Genomic DNA, 24859 nt, shown 5'->3' with positions numbered 1-24859 from the left:
CTCTCTCGCCTGCCTCTCTCTCTCACGTCTGCCTCTCTCTCTCTCTCGCCTGCCTCTCTCTCTCACGTCTGCCTCTCTCTCTCTCTCGCCTGCCTCTCTCTCTCACGTCTGCCTCTCTCTCTCTCTCGCCTGCCTCTCTCTCTCACGCCTGCCTCTCTCTCTCTCACGTCTGCCTCTCTCTCTCTCACGTCTGCCTCTCTCTCTCTCTCGCCTGCCTCTCTCTCTCACGTCTGCCTCTCTCTCTCTCTCGCCTGCCTCTCTCTCTCACGCCTGCCTCTCTCTCTCACGTCTGCCTCTCTCTCTCTCTCTCTCTCTCTCTCTCTCTCGCCTGCCTCTCTCTCTCACGCCTGCCTCTCTCTCACGCCTGCCTCTCTCTCTCTCACGTCTGCCTCTCTCTCTCTCTCTCTCTCTCGCCTGCCTCTCTCTCTCACGCCTGCCTCTCTCTCACGTCTGCCTCGTTCAGGAAACCGTCACACGGTTCAATCAGATATTCAAATGTTGGTCAATATTCAATATTACACTCTGTTTCAAATATTACGATTTCAAACTGGAAGCAAAAAGATAACAATTGGGTGGGAAAAGGACAAAAACAAGAAACAAAACAATAAACAAAAGAAAAACTAAACAACAACATTCAGCCAAACCATCCCATCATAAACCATTCAATATTACAACTCAGATATATATCAAATTAGCAATGAAAGCAAAAAGGAAGAAAAAGAATATTATGTGACCATTGACCTTTTCCCTAAATAGCTTCTTGTCTTGATCCTGCAGGACCCGTCTTTAGCAGCAGGGGGCAGAGTTTCATAGCTTAACCTTTTCCAACATTTGAAATATCTTTCATTAGCTGGAAGAAAAGCCAGTAAACATTGAGAACAGTCCCTTAAAGAGGAAGGCCTGCCGTGTCCCCCCCGACATATGTATGTTCTTCCTGTGTCTCAGGACAGTTCAGTCAGTATGTTCTTCTTGGGGACAGTTCAGTCAGCTTGTTCTTCCTGTGTCTCCAGGATTCTCTTTTCTATTCTATTTCTCCTCCCGGTCATGTGACGTCCCTGGATCTGTTCTGTATCGTTACTGTGCCAGACATCGTCACTATCCATGTATCCTCCCCGTTAGGAGCCCCCACCCCCCCCCCAGATCCCAGATCAGTTCCTGAAGGCTCCACAGCGGCTAGCGCGGCTGACAAACTCCTTGAGCAAGGCACCGTCTACCTGCCAGAACGCTGCCGTCTGGGTCACCTCGGTCAGGTGGTTCACACAGAACCTGAAACAGAACTCCTCCAGGTCCTAGAGAGAGAGAGAGAGAGAGAGAGAGAGAGAGAGAGAGAGAGAGAGAGAGAGAGAGAGAGAGACAGAAGGCTCATAATTATTACCTCGGATCAAATATTGCATTCAGATAAAGCCCATTGGTTAATTGGTTGAAGCCCCACCCCCCTGGTGGTCTACAGCAGTAGCGTACCTCAGTGTCGTAGCGTACAGCAGTGTGTATGTGTGTAGTGTGTGTGTACCTCAGCGTACAGCAGTGTGTGTGTACCTCAGCATCGTAGCGTACAGCAGCAGACAGCAGGGCGAAGGCGTTGTCGACGGTGATTCCTCTCTTGATGATCTGCTGACAGAGACGCTTCAGACGGGTCTCACAGTACGATGTAGCCAGGTCTAACAGGCCTGTACACACACACACACACACACACACACACACACACACACACACACACACACACACACACACACACACACACACACACACACACACACACACACACACACACACACACACACACACACACACACACACACACACACACACACACACACACACACACACACACACACACACACAGTAAGTCCTCACTGAGACCATGAAGTTGTGAAAGGAAGTTGTGTCTGTAGTGTGGTAGTGAAAGGGTTAACCTTCTGTAGTGTGGCAGTGAAAGGGTTAACCCTTTGGTAGTATGGTAGTGAAAGTGTTAAAGGGACTAGTTCAGATCGTTATATTTCTTGATGGTCGGTAGTGTCCTTTCTGTGTGTCGACCTATCAGGAGCCAGCATGAGGGATCAGCGTGGGCTGTGCTGAGGTAGGACTCTAGGATCTAAACCCTCCCTTTAATGAACAGGGATCTAAACCCTCCCTTTAATGAACAGGGATCTAAACCCTCCCTTTAATGAACATGGATCTAAACCCTCCCTTTAATGAACAGGGATCTAAACCCTCCCTTTAATGAACAGGGATCTAAACCCTCCCTTTAATGAACAGAGATCCAGGGATCTAAACCCTCCCTTTAATGAACAGAGATCCAGGGATCTAAACCCTCCCTTTAATGAACGGACTAAGGCTTAGGGCCCGCGTCCACCTAGCGCATATTTCTCCGTGAAACATGCTGGCAGTGCGCCGGCAGAGCTGGCATGCAGCGCATCGTAGATGACAGAAAGAAATCTACAGCCATGCCGCGGTTTTGCACATATTATAGCATATTTGAATAACTTTATTGTATATTAATTATATATATAGTTATTGCCTGACACCACAGTTCGCCCTTTGCTTTTTATTAGCTTTTTAGTAGTGTATTCGTGTAGTTATTATTATTAGTTTTGTCGCGAATCTCAATGGTCTGTGGGAGACAGCCAGACAGGCAGGCAGCTCCGGTGTCAGGTTACAAACAGAGTGGTAGATGAATGGCTGTGATTGGTTGTCTGAAAATGAGCCCAGCGCATCGCTCTGAAAGTTGAGAAAGTTTCAACTTTCGTCCGCACAAAAAAGCTGAGAAAAGAAGCCGACGGCAGCGCACTTCCTAGAGGCGGCCGCATGCGGCCGCATGCGCTCCCTCCCCATTGGAATACATTGAAAACAGATGCGTGCGGTCAGAAATATGCGCCAAGTGGACGCGGGCCCTTAGACGATATGCCATTTGGAAGAATCGATAAATCGGGACCAAATTATCGATAAATATCGATATTTTCATTAGTATTAAAAAATAATAATAATAAAGTTTGTTAGTGTTACAGATTTGCCCATTCAAAACTACCACAGCGATCCTTCTCATTTTATAGTCGGTGATCTCTGGATGTGATGGAGGAGTGCACTGCATATTGAATGCACGGTGCAGAGTTGCAATTCAACTGAACATATGCAAATACTGTATGTTATCGATATCACGCAGTTATCGATATTAATTATCGATGTATCGATAAGTGGTCTCAGCCTTAGAACGGACCCACTGCGTCTTCGGGGGGCAGGTCCACGGTGTCGGTGTAGAGGAACTGCAGGAAGGACCGGTAGACGGGATAGGTGAACTGGTCGATCTCTATCACCTCCTGGAGATCCTCCGTCCAATGAGACTGGAACATGGAGCGGAAGTGTTCACACCTGCAGAGTCGCAAACCAATCGAATAAGAGACAGGTACAGGTTCCGCCTCCTCCAGTTACTCTAAAGCAGGGGTCTCAAACTCAATGTACCTGGGGGCCGCTGGAGGTAGAGTCTGGGTGAGGCCGGGCCGCATCAAATATTCCAAAAAAAAAGTACAACTGATCCAATCTTCTCACAAACTCACTAAAACCTCACAAACACCAGCAACTGAGCATTCTCAGTGGTGTCAGTGGACTCATCCACAGCTATGGAAATGCACTGTGCATTTTTTTTTATTCTATCACAAAGCTGTTTAATCAAATCATCAGCCAGTACTGAGGAGGATTTGCTTTTGTTTGCCTTCAAACATGGTCTCCATCACTTCAGTCATACATTATTTTATTATTTATGCATCAGAGAATGGCTTCTTGTGTTTAGCCAACACCCATGCCACTGAGTGAGGACTTGGTTGCTTTTTCTCGTTGTGACATAGCTTTAACAATAATTCTGCTTGCAGCTTGATATGATGATTTCATTCCATTTATTTGTGTGGTTCTTAGGACTGAATGTTGAGGAAAGGCTGTATCAAAATAACTGTTTTGTTTCGTAGTGGCGTCTCAAATTGCCACTCTTCACAAGAGCTACCGTTTCTTGGCATAATTAGGCACATTGGTTTGGTGCTGGGAGGATGCACGCATATTTTTCAGTCCATTCACCTTTGAATTGCAGCAATTGTCACTGTCGACTTTTCTTTTACTGGCCATCTTGAGCATGCCATATTCTTCTACTAACTGCCTGCTGGCGAAACTAGGCTACTAGCAAAATTTATCTCATGGAGATAAAACTGGGAACGAGGTTACTAGCTACAGTACCTGCAGATGAAACTACCAGTAGATGCACTGTCAACTCTCGCTCTGACTCGGACCCGTTGAAAGACAACACGCATTCCGTGAAGAACCTCCCTACTCTGCTCTGATTCGCAGACTGTGGGTGGGGGGGGGGGGGGGGACGCTGACGGGACGCTGAATGTGATTGGACCAGAGAAGCCAGACACACACAGTGGCAGAGCAGCCGGACAGTGGAGCACTGCTTGCAGAGAGAGGAGACAGCGGAGAATTTCGAGGATGCCTGCCATACGCACTGGATATATTTTCCTTCCACTTGGTATCACTCCGGAATCACGTTTCAACCAAGTCACTAACGTAACGTTGCTGTCAGGAACCTGCGCTATGGTAGCCTATAAGTGATCAAATAAATAAAACATCCAACTCGCACAACGACGCGGCAAGAAGTTGCGAGCGGGCCGCACTAACACTAAACTTTGATGTCAAGCAAAATATCATCCAGCGGGCCGCAATTGGCCGCGAGTTTGAGACCCCTGCTCTAAAGAGACTGTGTTGATCCATCTGTTACACAGGAATGCGACCAAATAGGCGCACGCTGGAGCCCTGCTGTAACGTCTACACACGTGCTACTGCTGTTGTTGTTGGGCGGATACGAGACTCGCCACGGGATTTTCAAAATAAGAGTATCGATATGAACCGATCTTTTTACGTTGCATCGATCCTATTGGATCATTGCAATTTGATCGATGTATCGATCTGGACCAATGTATCGTTCCACCCCTAATATAAATACATACATACATACACACACTGTAACTGAGGGGTACAATTCCCTGACTGTATTACTAGATATGATACTTACTACCACTACCTTTGTACTTAATATTCGGCCACCCAGTACACGGCATAAATATATTATGATGAACACTGTCACATAGATGAAACGGATCCAACACAAATGTACGAATTAGAAATAGGTCTTTATTTCTACACAGCGATGGTGTGTAGAGCAAGCACTTAATCAAATCAATCACATTTATGAATGGAAATTAGTATGCACTTTTATGGCAAGAGTATTCGTCGGTATATCAATAGAGAATGTCCAATCTCTGAAGGCGCAGGTGGTACATATACGACCTGGAATAGTTTAAGGAATAACAGCAATGATACTTTAATGATTATATACTGGACACATTAGGGGGGGTTAATCCGGTCGCTTGTAAGCCGACAGGAGTAGGAGGGGGGGGGGGTAGAATCCGGCTGCCTCATCCGGCCAAGGGTATCCCAGGTTCAATGCGCCGGCGATCCTTGGACCACAGATGAAAGCAGGTGGACTCTTTGTGGGCCGGCGTCCTCCGGTCCACGGAGGAGAGACGTGAAGCGACCTCGTCTTGCAGAGCGTCTCCTCACCTTGCGTCCTCTCCAGGGGGGGGGGGGGTTCCAACACACGGCAGTGTCGGGGGTCTTTATCCATGGAATAATCAAAGTATACAAAGCATAATCCGTGCCTGGGAAGGCGGGCTGTCGTCGGTAGAATAATCCGGTATACAGGTCCACTCGCTCGTCGGCTCTGGGGCTCCTCGGGTGCAGCTTCACGTGGGGTCAACCACCCTGGATAAGCAGCCAGTTCTCTGCCCGAAACGATGGGGTACTGACTACGGTAGTATTCTCACCGCACGAAGCACTATATATTAACAGACTATTATTAGCTTAATAGACTACGTCCAACTCGACGATATAGTGCCAAATATGACTATTCAAATATTAATATACACGATGTCTCAATACCGATGGTAGGCGAACTTGGCCTTACTCCCACACGTGGCGTCGCGGGGAGGCTTTACGTCTGTGACTCTATTGGAGGGTAAGAAACTGGACTGAAAAGGAAGTCCTACTTTAGTAGCGCAGTATATATACGCACTATGAACAAATAGTCCCATTAGTGGTGCGGTAGCCAGATTCCTACGCGGAACTAGGACTTGTTCGTACATGTGGAGCGGTACGTTTGAACTGGGTCTGAGGGGTATGGCAGCCTGGCACCAAGGTCTCGACCAATAGTAGAATGGAGACTATTATGGGATGTTCAGTAGGCTAGAATGGATATTCAATGCATATTGTACAAGGAATATACAAGGGATATCAGGGAATATTAGAGAATATACAAATACAATTAAATATATATATATATATATAAATAAATATATATATTCGGTTTAATCTGGCCCTTCACAACACACACATATACATACATACATACATACATACATACATACATACATACATACATACATACATACATACACACCTGATCTTCAGGACAGCTTTGTGCACGTGGATGTATTTGCCATCGATGCTGAATTTGAGGTCTGCCGTCTCTGGGCTGTCGAACTCTTTCTTCAGAGCCTGACCCACCGTCAGGAAGTCATCATGTTCTACAGGAAATGACATCATGTAAACACCTTGGAAACGTGGCAATGGCAAGTAATGTGTGTTTTATATAAGGAGGAGGGGAGGGGAGGAGAAGAAGAGAGGAGGAGATTAGAAGAGAGGAGAGGAGATTAGAAGAGAGGAAACAAGAGAAGAGGAGACAAGAGGAGATTATAAAAGGAGACAAGAGAAGAAGAGAGATTAGAAGAGAGGAGACAAGAGAAGAGAGGAGATTATAAGAGAGGAGACAAGAGAAGAGAGGATATTATATGAGAGGAGACAAGAGAGGAGAGGAGACAAGAGAGGAGATTAGAAGAGAGGAGACAAGAGAAGAGAGGAGATTATATGAGAGGAGACAAGAGAGGAGAGGAGATTAGAAGAGAGGAGACAAGAGAAGAGAGGAGATTATAAGAGAGGAGACAAGAGAAGAGAGGAGAAGAGAGGAGATTAGAGGAGAGGAGATTATAGGAGAGGAGACAGAAGAAGAGAGGAGACAAGATAAGAGAAGTGATTAGAGGAGATGAGAGGAGAGGAGATTAGACGATACGAGATTAGAAGACAAGAGACAAGAGGAGAGAAGAGGAGAGGAGAGAAGAGGAGAGAAGAGGAGAAGAGGACAGGAGAGAAGGAGATGAGAGGAGAGGAGAGAAAGGGAGGAAAGAGAAGACCAGAGAAGAGAGGAGAGAAGAGGAGAGAAGAAGAGAGAAGAGAAGAGGGGAGAAGAGGAGAGGAGGAGAGAATAGAAGAGAAGAGAAGAAGACGAGAGAAGAGGAGAGGAGAGGAGAGGAGAGGAGAGAATAGAAGAGAAGAGAAGAAGACGAGAAGAGGAGAGAAGAGGAGAGGGGAGAAGAGGAGAGAAGAGGAGAGAAGAGGAGAGAATAGAAGAGAAGAGAAGAGAAGAGAAGAGAAGAGAAGAGAAGAGAAGAGGAGTCTTGTATTTAGTAACTTCACTGCTCACCCACAGAGAGCAGCCTCCACATCACAGACGGAGTGGCGAAACAGCCGAACACATCGTCTGTACTGATGAAGTGAGTGACATGAGGCAGGACTATAGACTGACCCCTACACTGACCCCACATATACACCTGGAGAGAGAGGGGGGAGAGAGAGGGACAGACAGACAGACAGACAGACAGAATGAGAAAATCCTCAATTTGAATAAAGTGATTAATCTGATTAAATTAGTATTTTTTTTTATTTATTAAATCAACTTTCAACTTTTGAATATAACTCATCAGTTTCTTTTAATACTATAATATTAGTGTAGCCTAATCTTTATCTGCAAATGTGAAGAAAAACCCCATTGGTTTAAACAGAATGAATAGACACATAAAAAAAGAAAATAAATAAATAAAAATGTATATATATATTTTTTATAAAAAATAAAAAATTCAAATGTTGATTTAGAATTCGAATGCCAACGTAACAAACGAAGGTTCGAACGTTTGGGCTCAGCCCTAATCCTTCCTTACCCTATCTTTTTAAAGAACTTTAAAGACGTTTTTACAAATAAAGAAATGTTTTCACCCCTACTATATTACTTGATATATTCAATTAAAAGAGGTTGCTGTATGATGGCATTACAGATTCTACCTTTAACCATAACCCCTAAACATAAAATAGGAAAACAAGGCCACACACACACACCTGTCCACTTTGGGTTTTGGCTGCAGAGGTGTGTGTGGAATGGCAGGCTGCGATCTCCACCACCCTGCTAAGAGAAGAGAAGAGAAGAGAAGAGAAGAGAAGAGAAGAGAAGAGAAGAGAAGAGAAGAGAAGAGAAGAGAAGAGAAGAGAAGAGAAGAGAAGAGAAGAGAAGAGAAGAGAAGTTTTGTATTATCTGGTAACAAGCTGGTAGATGCACAGATATACAGACAAACTCTCCTTCTTTCTTTCTTACACACGCACTGGTGCAGTCTCTCAATGATATGTCTATGGTGTCCATCTGTCCTATCTATAGCAGTCTCTCTCTCTCTCTCTGTCTGTCTGTCTGTCTCTCTCTCTCTCTCTCTCTCTCTGTCCGTCTGTCTCTAACCAGCCCAGGACCTTCTCTCTCTGTGTGTTTGTCTGTCTCTCTCTCTGTCTCTCTTCTATCTATCTGTCTGTCTGTCTTTCCATCTTTCTTTCTTTCTTTCTTTCTTTCTTTCTTTCTTTCTTTCTTTCTTTCTTTCTTTCTTTCTTTCTTTCTTTCTTTCTTTCTTTCTTTCTTTCTTTCTTTCTTTCTTTCTTTCTTTCTTTCTTTCTTTCTTTCTTTCTTTCTTTCTTTCTTTCTTTCTTTCTCTAACCAGCCCAGGACCTACTCTCCTTCTATTTCTGTTCCGGCTTCCTGTTTCCTGCTCAACATAAACAAAAGGCCATCTTTGCACGTGTCCTCAATGAGCCAGAGACAGAACATCTGGGACATCAAAATATCAACTCAACTTCCTTAAAGTATTTGTTCTCTGTTCTCCTCCTACCTGTCCTTCTCAGCCATGACCTGCACGGGGCTCAGCTGGTTGCTCTTGTTCCCGGTTCCCAGCTGGCCGTAGGTGTTGGCCCCCCAGGCGTAGAGCAGCCCCTCGTCCGTCATGGCCAGAACGTGGGCGTAGCCTGCTACTATCTGGACCAGGGAGGGAGGGAGGGGGGGGGGGGGGGGGGGGGGGGGGGGGTTATGTATATGTGTGTGTGTGTGTGTGTGTGTGTGTGAGTGTGTGTGTGTGTGTGTATCTAGAAGTAGAGAATATATTGAGAACTAGAGACTCACACCACTGTACCGACTATCTTGATTCTCTGCACTAGAGACTCATATCACTGGACTCTCACCACTGGACTATCTTGTGTTTGTACTTTTTTATATTACTATATTGTATTTGTACTGTGAAGCTATGCATCCCCCACCCTGTATCCCCCCCCCCCCCCCCATGCTGCTTTGACACCCAAATTTCCCCAAGGGGATCAATAAAGGATTATCTTATCTTATATGTTTGTGTGTATATGTACGGAAGCCCTAAGAGGCCGTACATTCATACATTTTATTTGCTCCGTTTTCCCGTGATAATTATCTCGTTAACACGAGAAAACGAAACAATAGTCTATATATTAAATCACTGCAGGGAACATCATTCAGTGTTGCAATGTCAGAGGAGCAGGTAGCCCCGTTCGTGACTATGATGCACTCGGTGCATCACAGTCACGAAAGGGGCTAAGCAGTAGGATATTGATCACTGCGTCACATATCTCTTCAATCAAGGCCTGACACAGGCTGAAATAGCTTTATGCCTTGCTGTTACAGATAATATATATATATACACATTAATGTGCCTCAAAGTGCAATCAAAGTGAGCTCACAAAGAGCACCTGGCTACGGGAGGCTGCAACGCGAAACTGGCCCCTGTATGTCCAAACCCCTCCCACCCCCTCCTAATGTAGTTTCCTCCCCATCGTATGTATATTTTCTGTTAGGATCTCTGTTTTTTTTTTTTTTATATCTTTTTTTCCCTCCTCCTCCACTATCCCCTACTGTTGGTCCGAGAGACCGGAGACTGTCACATGCTTTCCTCCGATGCATGTGCAGCCAGCCGGCAGGCCAGCCTGGCCGCGCAGGTTCTCACTGGGAGAGTGTAACGTGTGGGAGGCCACACTACCTCTCTCTAGATCCTACCCTTGCTGAGCAGGCGCCCCGACCGAACTGTAGGGGTCGCTGTCCACAACGCCCAGGACCCACCCGCCAGCTTTCCCACCCTCTAATACTGCCAATTGTATTAGTGTGAACGGCCAGCCAAGCTGGTGACAACGCCGGGAGGTGAATCTAGCATCTCCGGCGTTGGTGACGAATGCAATCTCCGCTACGCCACCTGACCGCCCTTAGGATCTCTGTTTAACAGTACTGTATATTTGCATATCTTGTATGTCGCAAATGTAACAGTACTGTGTATACCTGTATGTCATGTACCCCCCTGAAATAAATTAATCAGATTTAATTTGTTTTCTCGTGATAACGCGATAATTATCTCGTTATCACAGGAAAACAAAGACCGTTTTCTCGTGATAACGAGATAATTATCGCGTTATCACGAGAAAACGGAGTAAATAAAAAGTATGAATGTACGGCTTCCGTATATATGTGTGTGTGTGTGTATATATACGCGTGTGTGTGTATGTGTATATGTGTGTATGTGTGTATTAGGACTGTCCCCGACTAAGGATTTGTATAGTCGACTTTGATTGGCCAAAATGTGCCGATGGTCGACTACCCCCCCCCCCCCCCCCAAAATAGTATAAAGTATACTTTTTTTTTTTTGGATCATTCCATTTGGACTGTGGGGGATGACTGAAGGCTCCTTGTCCTCTGCGAAAGCATGCAATTGGTCCACTGATGGATACATCTTGATTTGTCTAGTGTGTTCATTAGATGGGTGAAATCCTCTTTCAGTGCCTCTGTGCCTGTTTTCTTAGGCAGTTAGCCTCTGGTATGCGCACCATTAGTGTTAGCCACGCTTCTAGGCCTCTTTTATTTTGGAAAGAATGATAAAAAGAATTATTAAAAAAAAATTGCATTCGACTAAGAGGTTGGCAGTTGACTACGGCTCCTTTCGATCGATTAGTCAACTAGTATGTATGTATGTATGTATGTATGTATGTATGTATGTATGTATGTATGTATGTATATGTATATTTATGTATGTGTGTATATGTGTGTATGTATGTATGTATGTATGTATGTATGTATGTATGTATGTATGTATGTATGTATGTATGTATGTATGTATGTATGTATGTATGTATGTATGTATGTATGTATGTATGTATGCATGCATGCATGTATGTATGCATGTATGCATGTATGCATGTATGCATGTATGTATGTATGTATGTATGTATGTATGTATGTATGTGTGTATATGTATGTATCAGGGTTTCCGTTGTCCGGTAATTACAGTTTTTTTACCGGGAAAATCTGTTGAAGTCCGACATATTTAAATCTCTCTGGTCATAATGTCCTGTGAAAATAATTCCCTCTAAGCACAATTTGAATTGTATTAAAATAGGCTAAAATTAAATAGCCTATGCGATGAACGAAACAATCGTTACATTTGTTTCATTGTTGCTTGCTTCACTCTGATAAAGCGCGGGCGCTTGGATTGAATGTTTTTTTTCTTTCTTTTGTATTGAGCCTGCCTGGCCTGGCCACCATAACGGCAAACAGCTATACGAGCGAGAGAGAGATGGCCAAACAAGCTAACCTTAACAAATATTTTATGAAACCAAGCAGGTCTAATAATGACAACGATGTGTGTTCCTATATGTAGGGTAGGGATGCTCGATATTGGCTTTTTTAACGATACCGATATACAGATATTGTCCAACTCTTAATTTCTGATACCGATATCAACCGATATCGATATATGCAGGGTCCCCCCCCCCCCCCCCAAAAAACTGAATAATTTCAGGTAATTAACATTACATATCTCTTGTCGTGTAATTAACACAACATTATGCATACTTTGACAATAAATAAAATAATAATTTGTTCTTACTTGCTTGCCTGGGTAAATAAAAGGTTAAATAAATGTTATGTTTTATAATTTCTTTAACCGATACCGATATTTTCCGATATCACATTTTTATGCCAATATCGGCCGATAATATCGGACATCCCTAATGTAGGGAGTTAAGGCCTCTACATGCTACAGCAACTTCAAAGCAACTGCACCACAACATCGACAAAGCAACAGTGTTTTAGACACTCTGCCTTTATGCTTCTGCAACATCGACGCGCAAAGTTAGTTTAACTAAAGTTAGTTTAGGTTCGTGTTAACGTTAGATAATGTACAAAATAAACGTATTTCCGGTGCTTTTAGACGTCGCTCTTTTATTTTGAAATCGCCCGACCGGAAGTATTTGTGATGTATTCTGCTTGTGTAACTTTAGGTTAGTTTTAACGTTAGCAGGCAGCTACAGGCACTCGAGGTCGAGGAAGAGCTGCTGAATTTAATCGGCAGGAGGAGAGAGAGCTCGTCAAAGCTGGATATATCCCTGTGGCTGTGGTTGTAGGCACGAAAATGCAGCTCGAACTACCTGTTATTATATTAAATTAATATACAACTTGTCCGTGTCCAGTCCTTTCGAACTGCCCCACCGTCCGTTCATTGTAAACAATGATGCATGTAATTATATTAACGTTACTGTGTGTTGTTGTAGCTATGTTAATAAATTCTGAATGGCATTAACGTTAGTTGGGTATGATAGACTGATAATAGCATCAAGTTCAACGCTAGCTGGCTGGCTACAACAATGGAGGATGGTATTCTCTGCGGGACCAATATTATTATATGACAGCCCCGCCCCCATTCGCTAACCAACCAATCACTGCTACGCAATATCAACGCAACGGTTGTTTAGGTTAGATTTGGGTGAAAGGTACGCAACATCCTCACAACACAGTCTACAAGACCCTCTAAAACAACCGCGCTGAAATCGCGCTGATGTTGTGTTGAAGTTGCTTTGAAGTTGCTGTAGCATGTAGAGGCCTTTAGGCAACGCTCTAAAAGCTGTCTGCTGGATGAGAATTCTATTCTACACAACGGTCTTCATTAGATAAACCAATAGATACAAACATTGTGTATGACAAAATAAATATGGGCTGTTTTAAATTGTGTGAATAGTTGTTGTGAGTACTCGCACTATGTTTCAATATAATCCGTTTTACCATTCATTGGTGAAGCGATGTCGAGAATCATTTGGGGTGTGACAGCTGCTGCAGCGCGACCTGTGGTTTGCTGATGAGAATGGCGGGGCGGGAGCTTGATGCTGGATTGGCGTATCGCTTCGTTGGGAGGCGGAGATAGCCATTGGATTCGGCAAATCACGCAACGTTTAGATTTCAGTGAACCCCACACGATAATGTTGCCATCTCTCTCTCAGTAGTGCCAAATTTCTCAGTTCTTCGCTTGATATAATTAATACAAATGTCCAATATAACGGAATTCGTTAGCTCATAAAAATGTGATTATAACAGACTGCTGTTTAATGTCGGGCCGACTGCCCACAGACGGAAATTTCAAGTCAGCAACAGCGCGTGAGTCTATGGATGGGACTTATTTTATTTGGAATATAATGTATAAGCAAAAGTAGCCTAGTTTTAAGTTAAAACGAGTTAAAATATTATAAATCTACATGCCTTGAGGATGTCATTCTTTATATAGCCTGCCTAGCAATTGTTTTTAAGCTCAATAAACTCTGACCGGAATTTCTCCCATTTGTCCGGGAGATTGAAATCTTCCAGGACACTGAGACCGGCACCAATATTTTCTAACGGAAACCCTGGTATGTATGTGTGTATATGTATCATCAGGCTGAAGTCAGTGAGGTGGAGCGGTTACTCCGCTCTCTTCCTGATAGTAAGTTAGCAGGCCTAGATAACCTGGATAGTAAAGTGCTGAGAATGACTGCTGGTATCATAGCATCTCCTATATGTCATATTATGAATAGATGTTTGGATGTGGGCCTATTTCCAAAGATGTGGAAGGAGGCTAAGGTTTTTCCTTTACCTAAGGATACCAAAGCTGCTTTTAATGAGGGAAATTCTAGACCTATAAGTATTTTACCCGTCTTGAGCAAAATCATGGAAAAGTTGGTGCATTCACAAATTCAAGAGTATTGTGTTTCAAACAAGCTTGCAACAGATTCTCAACATGCCTATAGAGCTGGTCACTCTACTTCTACTGCTTTGATACAGATGACTGATGACTGGCTTAAAGCTATAGATAACTCTATGTTGGTGGGAGCTGTGCTGTTAGATTTTAGTGCTGCATTTGATGTGCTGGACCATTCTCTACTGGTTGAGAAACTTAAATGTTATGGTTTTTAACTCTTCTGCTTTAAAGTGAATACTAAGTTATTTGTCCTCTAGATCACAGAAGGTGTATCTAAATGGCAGCCTGTCCAGTAGCAGAGGTCTAGAGTGTGGCGTTCCGCAAGGAAGTTGCCTAGCTCTTCTCTGTATTTACTAATGACCTATCTTGGGCTACCAAATGTGCTACAACAGTTCTTTATGCAGATGATTCAACATTGTATTACGCTGCACCATCATGCAATGTACTTAATGAAGTTTTGAGCAGAGAACTTAAAGTTGTGCATGACTGGGTAGTATGTAATAGACTTGTCCTTAATATCTCCAAGACTAAATGTATTGTGCTGGGAACAAGGCACAGGTTATCTACAAATCCAAAGCTTCATTTAAACTTGTGTAATTCGGCAGTTCAACAAGTTGAAAGTACTAAACTCCTTGGAGTGATGCTGGATTGCACTCTGTCTTGGTCTCAGCATATTAATTATATTGTTTTAAAAATGGGAAGAGCAATTGGTATTTCCAGGAAATGTGCTTCTTTTGTTGCCCGTCCCCTTTTATGTCAGATAGTGCAAAGTTTAGTTTTATGTCATCTTGACTATTGCTCTGCAATGTGGTCATCTGCTGCCAGTGGTGACCTCAGGAAGCTCCAGGTGGTCCAGAACAGGGCAGCACGGTTGGTACTGGGCTGCTCACTAAGGCCTCTCTTGGCTTAACATTGAAAATAGATTGTCTTTTAACACTTTCAGTGCCCATGACGTCATATTTCGTTTGATCAGCCCAATGCCTGAATGCCCATGACGTGTATTAGCGTTTTATTTTTTTATTAGCGATCTGATTTCATATTTCATCAACCGAGTCTCCCGTTGGTACAGCAGCTCCTCCAGCAGCTCAGAATGGAAAAAAAATCGCCCCCTATCGTCTATCCCTGTGTAACTGCAGGTCAGTCGCTCAGACTGACCTGGGATCAGTCGATATGTAGAGGCGGAGCCAGCTTGAGCTGGCAAGCTGTCTGCTCAACATGGAAGTCATTGCAGGACGGGAATCAGCCTGGAATATATATTCACAGTAGCCAATACTCAATCAATAAGTGTGATCGATATTTGGAATGGCGATCAGGAATTGGAATGATCTTTTTGGAGAACATCTGATCTGAGGTAAGGAATCTATTTTACCAGTCTTGGGATAATCAGAGTTGTATTCGCTGAGATCTCAGCGTTTGCCCTATGTGTGATGTGTCCGTTTGTGCGCGATCGCTGATGAGGAAATCAGAGAATCGATTTTTCAGCTTGCGTATCCAGCGTGCATACGTACACATATACTATCGATAATCTAGCGTTTATTTGAAAACGATTCATAAATAGGCCGAAAAATGACAACGTTTTTGTGTATTCTAGAATATTCCAGTAAACGTTTTACGGGCAGATTAGCCATAATTTAAAACATAGATTAGGTGTTTTTAACGCTAACATTGAAGTGGATGGTGGGCATTCAATCGGTAAATCAAGGTTAAGCTTGGGCTCTGAAAGTGTTAATATGCTTGTGCTGTTCAGAGTTCAGAGTTTTTATTTGCCACATGGAATCCAATCCAATCAGAGTTTCTTCATTACACAATCATAAATATCATTCCATGGACAAAAGGAGCAGGAAGAAGAATAAATCTTATAGTTACCTACCCCTTATTCCTAAACTAAACAAGTATTTACTTAATGGTCGGCGTACAACCTAATTTACACAAAATAATAATTTATACCATTATACAAGAAACACACAATCCACAGTTAAACAAGAAAAAATTTAATAATAATAATAAAGAAAGAAGAAAAAGAAGAAAAAATATCTCACTATTCAGATCACATTTGATTTTCATACTGACTAAATATTCTTTTTTTATAATTTTTTTTTAATTGATAAACACTATTACATCCCTTAACACATTAACTGCCACGCTTATATCCATCCATGTTTGATCACTGCCACCAGTCTAAGTCTATGGAGATGTTTACCTTCTTTGCAGAGCTATAACTTTTTAAATTGTATTGCTAAATTGACATTACTATGGCCCATTCAACATCGATTATCTATCGTTCAGGATGTAGGAACGTTTTATTTTTTCATTCACACATTCATACGAAAATACCGTCTAGAGTATAAATATGTTTTTATCGTTTTCTGAAGTAATTCCTAGAACGTGAGATATAGGCATAAATGCATATATTAGATTATCAAATGCCGTTTGATACCGATCCACGCTATATTAAAAATTTCAACTGTACATGGTCCTAAACGTTATGACTGATCATGCGCGGGTGAACGGGGGGGGGGGGGTTCGTTTATAATTCCGTGATCGTCGTTAAATGCTTCATGTAGTATGGGTGATATATAGATCAGAGCAGTTTGTATGGATAATAATAAACACTCAAGCTGAAAATGACGTCAGCCTCCTCTTACCGTTGGGCGATGACACTGGAGCAAAAAGATCCCAGTTATTTGATGGGGATCGAGGCGATCCATTTCCGGTTTGTATAATACTAATACACGCCCAAATCATGTCGATTATTGAGTTATGGCAGTGATCCATATCCACGGTGTATGGCTAGAGTCCTGCAACGATATGAGAGTGGCCGGATATATTTAGGAGACGCACCGATATCCAACCGGCAAATCCGGTTTGGCAACTCGCCGATCATCCACCAGGGGGCAGTATTGAAGCGTTGCAGAGAGCTGTGCCGAGTCCCACAGCATCAGACAAGGCTCCGTCAGGGAAATATGAATACCATGGCGAAAATATGAAATATGATCAAAATAACGTTGTACGCCGTGATCTGGCAGAATTCGCATGAACTTGAAACCCGTTGTACGACGTTTTTGGCGCAGAAAGTGTTAAGCTCGCTATGGAGAGAATTCCACAACTTTACACCAATAACTGAAGGACACATCTGTTTAAGTGTGGTATGTGCAAACTGATGTTTAAAATTGTATTTTCTCCTACTAAACTCACTTTCTAAATGAAAGTTGGTCATGAGCAGTAAAACTCCTGTTTTTATACATAATCAGATTGTTTTTAGTAATACTGTGCACAAGCATTACACGTGACTAGAGGTTCCAGTAGTGGGCAGCTTGAATTGCCAGGTCCTAAAACCAGCGCTTTGGGGAGATCTTTTATTTTTAGAGCATTAACTCTTTGGAATGGCCTGCCTCGGAACCTCTGCTGCATTTACAGTAGATTCACTTTTTAAAATAATCTTAAATTGTTTTTAAATTGCTTTTAACACTGTAAAGTAATTTTTTTTTTTGTTTTACACTAATGTAATTTTAGCTATCTTAATTGTTACAGTAGTTTCATTATGCATCGTGTGTACTGACTTTTAATAAGTTTTTGCAATAGTGATTGTTTTTGTATGTTTTTTTGTGTGTGGACCCCAGGAAGACTAGCTGGTTGCTATCACACCAGCTAATGGGGATCCCTAATCAAATCAAATCAAATCAAATGTATGTGTGTATATGTATGTATGTGTGTATATGCATGTATGTATGTATGTATGTATGTATGTATGTATGTATGTATGTATGTGTGTATGTATGTGTGTATATGTATGTATGTATGTATGTATGTATGTATGTATGTATGTATGTATGTATGTATGTATGTATGTATGTATGTATGTATGTATGTATGTATGTATGTATGTATGTGTGTATGTGTGTGTGTGTGTATGTGTGTGTGTGTATGTGTGTGTGTATGTGTGTGTGTGTGTGTGTGTGTGTGTGTATTTGTGTGTGTATGTGTGTGTGTGTGTGTGTGTGTGTATGTGTGTGTGTGTATGTGTGTGTGTATGTGTGTATGTGTGTGTATGTGTGTGTGTGTGTGTATGTGTGTGTGTATGTGTGTGTGTGTGTGTGTGTGTGTATGTGTGTATGTGTGTATGTGTGTATGTGTGTGTGTGTATGTGTGTGTGTATGTGTGTATGTGTGTATGTGTGTGTGTGTGTGTGTGTGTATGTGTGTGTGTGTGTGTGTGTGTGTCTGACCTGCTGGACACACAGACCCTGTAGAGCTGCAACACGACACGGCGTCAGTTGGTTCCCGTTGTTTCCGACGCCGAGCTGCCCGTTACCGTTATACCCCCAGCCGTACACCTGCACACACACACACCCTGTTACCGTTATACCCCCAGCCGTACACCTGCACACACACACCCTGTCATTATACACCTGCACACACACACACACCCTGTAGTTACACACCTGCACACACACACCCTGTCATTATACACCTGCACACACACACCCTGTAGTTACACACCTGCACACACACACCCTGTCATTATACACCTGCACACACACACACACACACACACACACACACACATACCCTGTCATTATACACCTGCACACACACACACACACACTTCTTAAGTTCACTTCTACTGCGGCCATTACGGTAATCTGGATAAAGGTGAATGGGCGCTGTTGTTGCGCGTCACTGTTTTTGGACTGGAGGAAGGCTGTGGCCACTACGCTATGGAGCGTGAAATAAACATGAATGAAAGATAACAGTTGTCTTATTTGCAGCTTAACATGGTAGCAGAGGATGTCGGCCTCTAACGTTAATAACTACAGGCAGCCGCCTGGACTGGACGAAAAGACGTCTTTTGAGAAGTGGAAGAATGAAGTTGAGATGTGGAGTCGGGTGACGGATTTAGCCAAGAAGAAACAAGCGTTGGCTGTTGCTCTATCGTTGACGGGTAAGGCGAGGGATACTGCGTTGGAAATACCTGTCGATGATCTGAATGAGGATGATGGAATGGCAACTTTGATTCGGGAACTTGACAGGGTGTTTTTGAGAGAAGAGAAGGACCGGGCTTACGAAGCCTATTCGGAGTTTGATCAGATTTCGCGAGGAGACGGCGTCTCAATGGTGGACTATATTGTTGATTTTGAACAGAAGTACAACCGGATCAAGAAATTCGATATGGTTCTACCTGACGCTGTTTTGGCATTCAAACTACTGGATACAGCGGGCCTCGACATCAAAGACAAACAGCTGGCATTGACTGCCTGTGGTAAGCACACCTTTGTTAATATGAAGTCAGGACTGAAACGTATATTTGGAGAAAAAACGGAGAAAAGGGCAGGAGGCATTACTGTGAAGCAAGATGCAGCTTTTTACACAGATCAGAGACGAGAGCAGCAGAGGCGGGAGCAGCCGCGATCTCAAAGTGGACAAGTTAGAGGACCATTCGCAGGCACAAATCCGCTTGATAAATTTGGAAGACGAACGAAGTGTGGGATTTGTCAGAGCACATTGGGTGAAAGATTGCCCAAACAAGAAAGAATATGTAAAAGTGACGGAAGAAAATGAAGAGCCAGATGAGTGTAATATAACACTTATTTCTAAGGAATCAGATGCAGCAATATTCATGGTTGAGGCTCTGGGAACGGCCGTCATTGATACGGCATGTACACGGACTGTATGTGGTGAAAAATGGCTGGATAACTATGTTGGGGGACTAAATGAGAAACAAGTCAAAAAGTTGGTTAGCACAGAGAGTAGCAAACCTTTTAAGTTTGGGGATGGGCGAGTTGTGCATTCTACAAAAAAGGTCAAGATACCAGCCAAGATAGGAGAAACAAAATGTTATATTGAAACAGAGGTAGTCTCATCTGACATTCCTTTACTGCTCAGTAAAACGTCGCTAAAGAGAGCAGGAGCTGTGTTGAACCTGGAAAACCATACAGCTATAATGTTTCAGAAACCAGTAGCTCTAGAGTTGACTTCATCTGGACACTACTGTCTGAACATACTGGATAAGGAGTCCCCGAGTGAAGCATATGAGAATGTGGTCCTGGCCACCACAGATAATATGACCAGTGTGGAAAAACACAAAGCTTTACTTAAACTTCACAAGCAATTTGGACATGCATCAGTTGATAGGCTAAAGAAGCTGCTGACAAATGCTGGAAACACGGATGATGAATGCACTGCTATTCTAGGGGAAATAGTAGGAAAATGTGAGATATGTCTCAAGTACAGCAAGGCTAAGCCCAAGCCTACTGTTGGTCTGCCCATGGCCTCCAGGTACAACGAGACTGTGGCAGTTGATCTACATGAGCTAGAACCAAATGTGTGGTACCTACACATTATCGATCACTTCACTCGCTTTAGTGCAGGTAGCATCGTGACCTCAAAGAAGCCAAGTGTGATAGTGAACAATTTTGTGCATTCCTGGATCAGTGTCCATGGTCCACCTGAGCGTCTCTTCACTGACAACGGTGGAGAGTTCAATAATGAGGAAATAAGAGACATGGCGGAGAACTTCAACATCGAGAACAAGACGACTGCTGGCTACAGTCCATGGAGCAATGGTTTGCTGGAACGCCACAACCAATCCCTTACAGAGATACTACTGAAGGTAAAACTTGACAAAGGACTTGACTGGAAAACGGCTCTTGATTGGGCACTCATGGCAAAGAACACAATGCAGAACGTGCATGGCTACAGTCCACATCAGCTGGTGTTTGGACAGAACCCGAACCTTCCCTCTGTGTTTGTTGACCAGCCACCTGCTTTGGAGGGAACTACAATGAGCGCATGGGTGGGAAAGCACATAACAGCATTACATGCAGCAAGGAAAGCTTTTACGGAGGCAGAATGCTCAGAGAGAATCAGACGAGCTCTTCGAAAACAGCTTCGTCCAACAGATGAGAAGTATGAAACAGGAGACAAAGTGTTCTACAAAAGGACAGACTGTGTTGAATGGAAAGGCCCTGGGGTTGTGATAGGGCAAGATGGGGTGGTGATTTTTGTACGTCATGGTGGGACATATGTCAGGGTTCATCAATCTAGGCTGCGAAAAGTGCACCCTGGGGAAAGTAATACTGTGGGCAATGTCGATGTATCTGTTAGTGATAATAATGTGCCTGTTACTGACAATGATATGAATAGTAACAGTGAGGACATGCCCGTTACTGATGGTGACATGAATAATGACGCAGCAGGTGTAGCAAACCAGGATATAGATAACCCTAATGGGATCAATCAAGACGATTATCACCAGACCGGCATAGAGGTGAAAACCGGTATAAAGGTAAAAGCCGGTCAGACAATCAGCTTTGTGGATAATGTAACAGGTGTTTCTCACACAGCTAAAGTGATGGGACGAGCAGGAAAGGCTACAGGAAAAAACAGCAACTGGTACAACCTACAGTACTTAGAACCTTTTGACATCACCGGTACTATGGGGTCAGTTGATCTTACTAAAGTAGACAATTTTCAGGTTAAGCCACTAGATGGTGTAGAACTAGATGGTGTAGAACTATGCTCTGATATGCAGGAAAATTATGTATTAGTAACAGAGGGTGTACCATTTGATAAGGCTAAACAAGATGAAATCAGTAACTGGAGGAAAAATGAGGTGTTTGAGGAGGTGAAAAATGTGGGTCAAAGACAGGTGTCAACGAGATGGGTGTGTACGCTTAAAGAAACCCCAGATGGTATCATACCTAAAGCACGGCTAGTGGCTAGGGGTTTTGAAGAATTTAACACTCAAGATCTACAGAAGGACTCGCCTACATGCTCATCAGAGTCCCTTAGATTACTCATATCAGTTCTGTGTCAGAAAAAATGGACATTGAACTCTATGGACATAAAGTCAGCTTTTCTTCAAGGAATGGAGCTGTCTCGGGATATACACATCCGCCCTCCTCCTGAGGCTAAAAGTGAGGGGACACTGTGGAAGCTGAAGAAGTGTGTCTATGGACTTGCTGATGCCTCTCTCTACTGGTACAACAGAGTAAAAGCAACGATGATCAAAACAGGGGCCACTATGTCACAAGTTGATCCTGCTGTATTCTACTGGCTTGATGAAAACTGTATTGTGACTGGTGTTCTTGCCTGTCATGTGGATGATTTCATCTGGGGTGGCTCACACACATTTGCCACGACGACGACCATTCCCCACCTCAAAACAGTTTTCCAGGTGGGACGTGAGGAACAAGACAACTTTCGCTATGTGGGGATGGAACTCTCCACAATAGGTGGAGAAGTGCTTGTGCAACAGGAGATCTACATAAAGAACCTTCAGCCCATTCTCATAGACCCATCAAGAGCGTTGCACCGTGATGCTCTTCTCACAGAGTGTGAGACTGACAACCTAAGGTCAAAAATAGGACAACTCTTGTGGGTGGCTAGACAGAGTAGGCCAGATATCATGTTCGATACATGTGTCCTTGCAACCAATCTAAAACATGCTACTGTGCAAACTATGCATGAAGCAAATAAGGTAGTACGAAAACTGCAATCAGAACATGTCACCCTGAAGTTTCACAACTTAGGAAAGGAGGACTCTTTGAAGCTTGTTGTTTTCAGCGACGCATCCATGGGAAACCTCCCAGATGGGGGAACACAAGGAGGGCATCTCATCGTTCTGATGGGTGAGAAAGGACGATTCTCTCCAATCTGCTGGAAATCAAAAAGGATCAGAAGAGTGGTTCGGAGCACGCTGGCAGGAGAGACACTAGCCCTGGCTGATGGTATTGATAATGCCATATTTTTGTCCTCTCTCTACTCTGAACTCACTACAGGTATGGTCAAACAGCGCACCCTACCTGTGATGTGTGTTACAGACAACTTCTCCCTTGTGGAGGCTATCAAGTCCACCAAGTCAGTGACTGAGAAACGACTGAGACTGGAAATAAGTGGAATCAAAGAACTTATCCAGGACAAAAGGATCCAATGGATTCTGTGGTCTACTACGAAGGACCAGCTGGCAAACTGTCTGACCAAAAAGGGAGCATCTTCCCTTGTGCTGCTTAAAGCACTGAAGAATGGACAGTGGAAGCTAGATGACTGAATAACTGGTTATTTATATGACTGAGTTTATTTTTTTTGTTTTCTTGAAATATCCTTGCAGTGTATTATTTGTTTAAAAAAAAAATAGTGAGATTTGGGTGTATTTTGTTTTCTTGAAATATCCTTGCAGTGTATTATTTGTTTAAAAAAAAAGAGTAAGATCTTGTATTATTTGTTTAAAAAAAGAGAGTGAGATCTGATCTTGTATTATTTGTTTAAAAAAAGAGAGTGAGATTGTTAAGTTCACTTCTACTGCGGCCATTACGGTAATCTGGATAAAGGTGAATGGGCGCTGTTGTTGCACGTCACTGTTTTTGGACTGGAGGAAGGCTGTGGCCACTACGCTATGGAGCGTGAAATAAACATGAATGAAAGATAACGGTTGTCTTATTTGCAGCTTAACAGTAGTTACACACCTGCACACACACCCTGTCATTATACACCTGCACACACACACACACACACACCCTGTCATTATACACCTGCACACACACACACACACACACAACCCTGTAGTTACACACCTGCACACATACACCCTGTCATTATACACCTGCACACACACACACAACACTGTAGTTACACACCTGCACACACACACCATGTCATTATACACCTGCATGCACACACACAACCCTGTAGTTACACACCTGCACACACACACACAACCCTGTAGTTACACACCTGCACACACACACCCTGTCATTATACACCTGCACGCACACACACAACCCTGTAGTTACACACCTGCACACACACACCCTGTCATTATACACCTGCACGCACACACACAACCCTGTAGTTACACACCTGCACACACACACCATGTCATTATACACCTGCACACACACACACACACACAACCCTGTAGTTACACACCTGCACACACACACCCTGTCATTATACACCTGCACACACACACACAACACTGTAGTTACACACCTGCACACACACACCATGTCATTATACACCTGCATGCACACACACAACCCTGTAGTTACACACCTGCACACACACACACAACCCTGTAGTTACACACCTGCACACACTGTTACAAATATAACACGTTTTATACTTGTGCTACAAGATTTTGGCCTGTGCTACAAAACTATCAACCTCTGTAGCACCAGTGCTATGTGGGAAAAAAAGTTAACGTACAGCCCTACAGACATGATGTGACCCATGTACTGCATATTTTATACCGAGGAAGAAAAACGGAGTGGGATTTTTTCGAAACTCTCACTTGGGATTGGGATGGGATTATTTCTGTGGGAGTGGGAAGGAACGGGAGTCAAAATCCACTCACATGTCAGCCTCTATCCACTCACATGTCAGCCTCTAACGCGCACACACAACCCTGTAATTATACACCTGCACACACACACAACCATGTAGTTATACCCCAAGAATTTTTTCTAATCATCTATCAATCCATCAATTTTCATTTCATCCCTCCATCCATCCTCTCCATTGTCTACAGAACATGTCTGTCCACAGGTTGTTCATTACAATTACACATTGTGTAATTCCATCCATCCATAGATCCCCCCTCCCTCCCTC

The 24859-nt window shown here is 43.3% G+C and overlaps 1 protein-coding gene across 4 annotated transcripts in view; it reads right to left on the bottom strand.

Annotated features, from left to right (window-relative positions):
* Positions 1 to 1148: 1148 nt before the first annotated feature.
* Positions 1149 to 24859, bottom strand: part of rcbtb1 (regulator of chromosome condensation (RCC1) and BTB (POZ) domain containing protein 1) — a gene marked incomplete at its 3' end in the record, with an annotated part of 39671 nt that continues 15960 nt past the window's right edge. For 3 of the 4 annotated variants that reach the window (XM_084319977.1, XM_084319975.1, XM_084319978.1), the window contains exons 6-13: positions 18478 to 18585; positions 9075 to 9217; positions 8266 to 8332; positions 7577 to 7703; positions 6497 to 6623; positions 3215 to 3366; positions 1537 to 1667; positions 1149 to 1289 (exon numbers count right to left, since the gene is read on the bottom strand). In XM_084319977.1, the coding sequence (XP_084176103.1) occupies positions 1149 to 1289; positions 1537 to 1667; positions 3215 to 3366; positions 6497 to 6623; positions 7577 to 7703; positions 8266 to 8332; positions 9075 to 9217; positions 18478 to 18585 (996 nt within the window). The remainder of the gene's footprint in view (positions 1290 to 1536; positions 1668 to 3214; positions 3367 to 6496; positions 6624 to 7576; positions 7704 to 8265; positions 8333 to 9074; positions 9218 to 18477; positions 18586 to 24859) is intronic. The other variant, XM_084319976.1, reaches the window with a different exon arrangement.

This window comes from Notolepis coatsorum (genome assembly GCF_963971535.1).
Source record: "Notolepis coatsorum genome assembly, chromosome: 1".
Lineage (NCBI taxonomy): Eukaryota > Metazoa > Chordata > Actinopteri > Aulopiformes > Paralepididae > Notolepis > Notolepis coatsorum.
The sequence above is the reverse complement of the archived record's forward strand: the minus strand, read 5'-3'. Positions and strand labels throughout refer to the sequence as shown.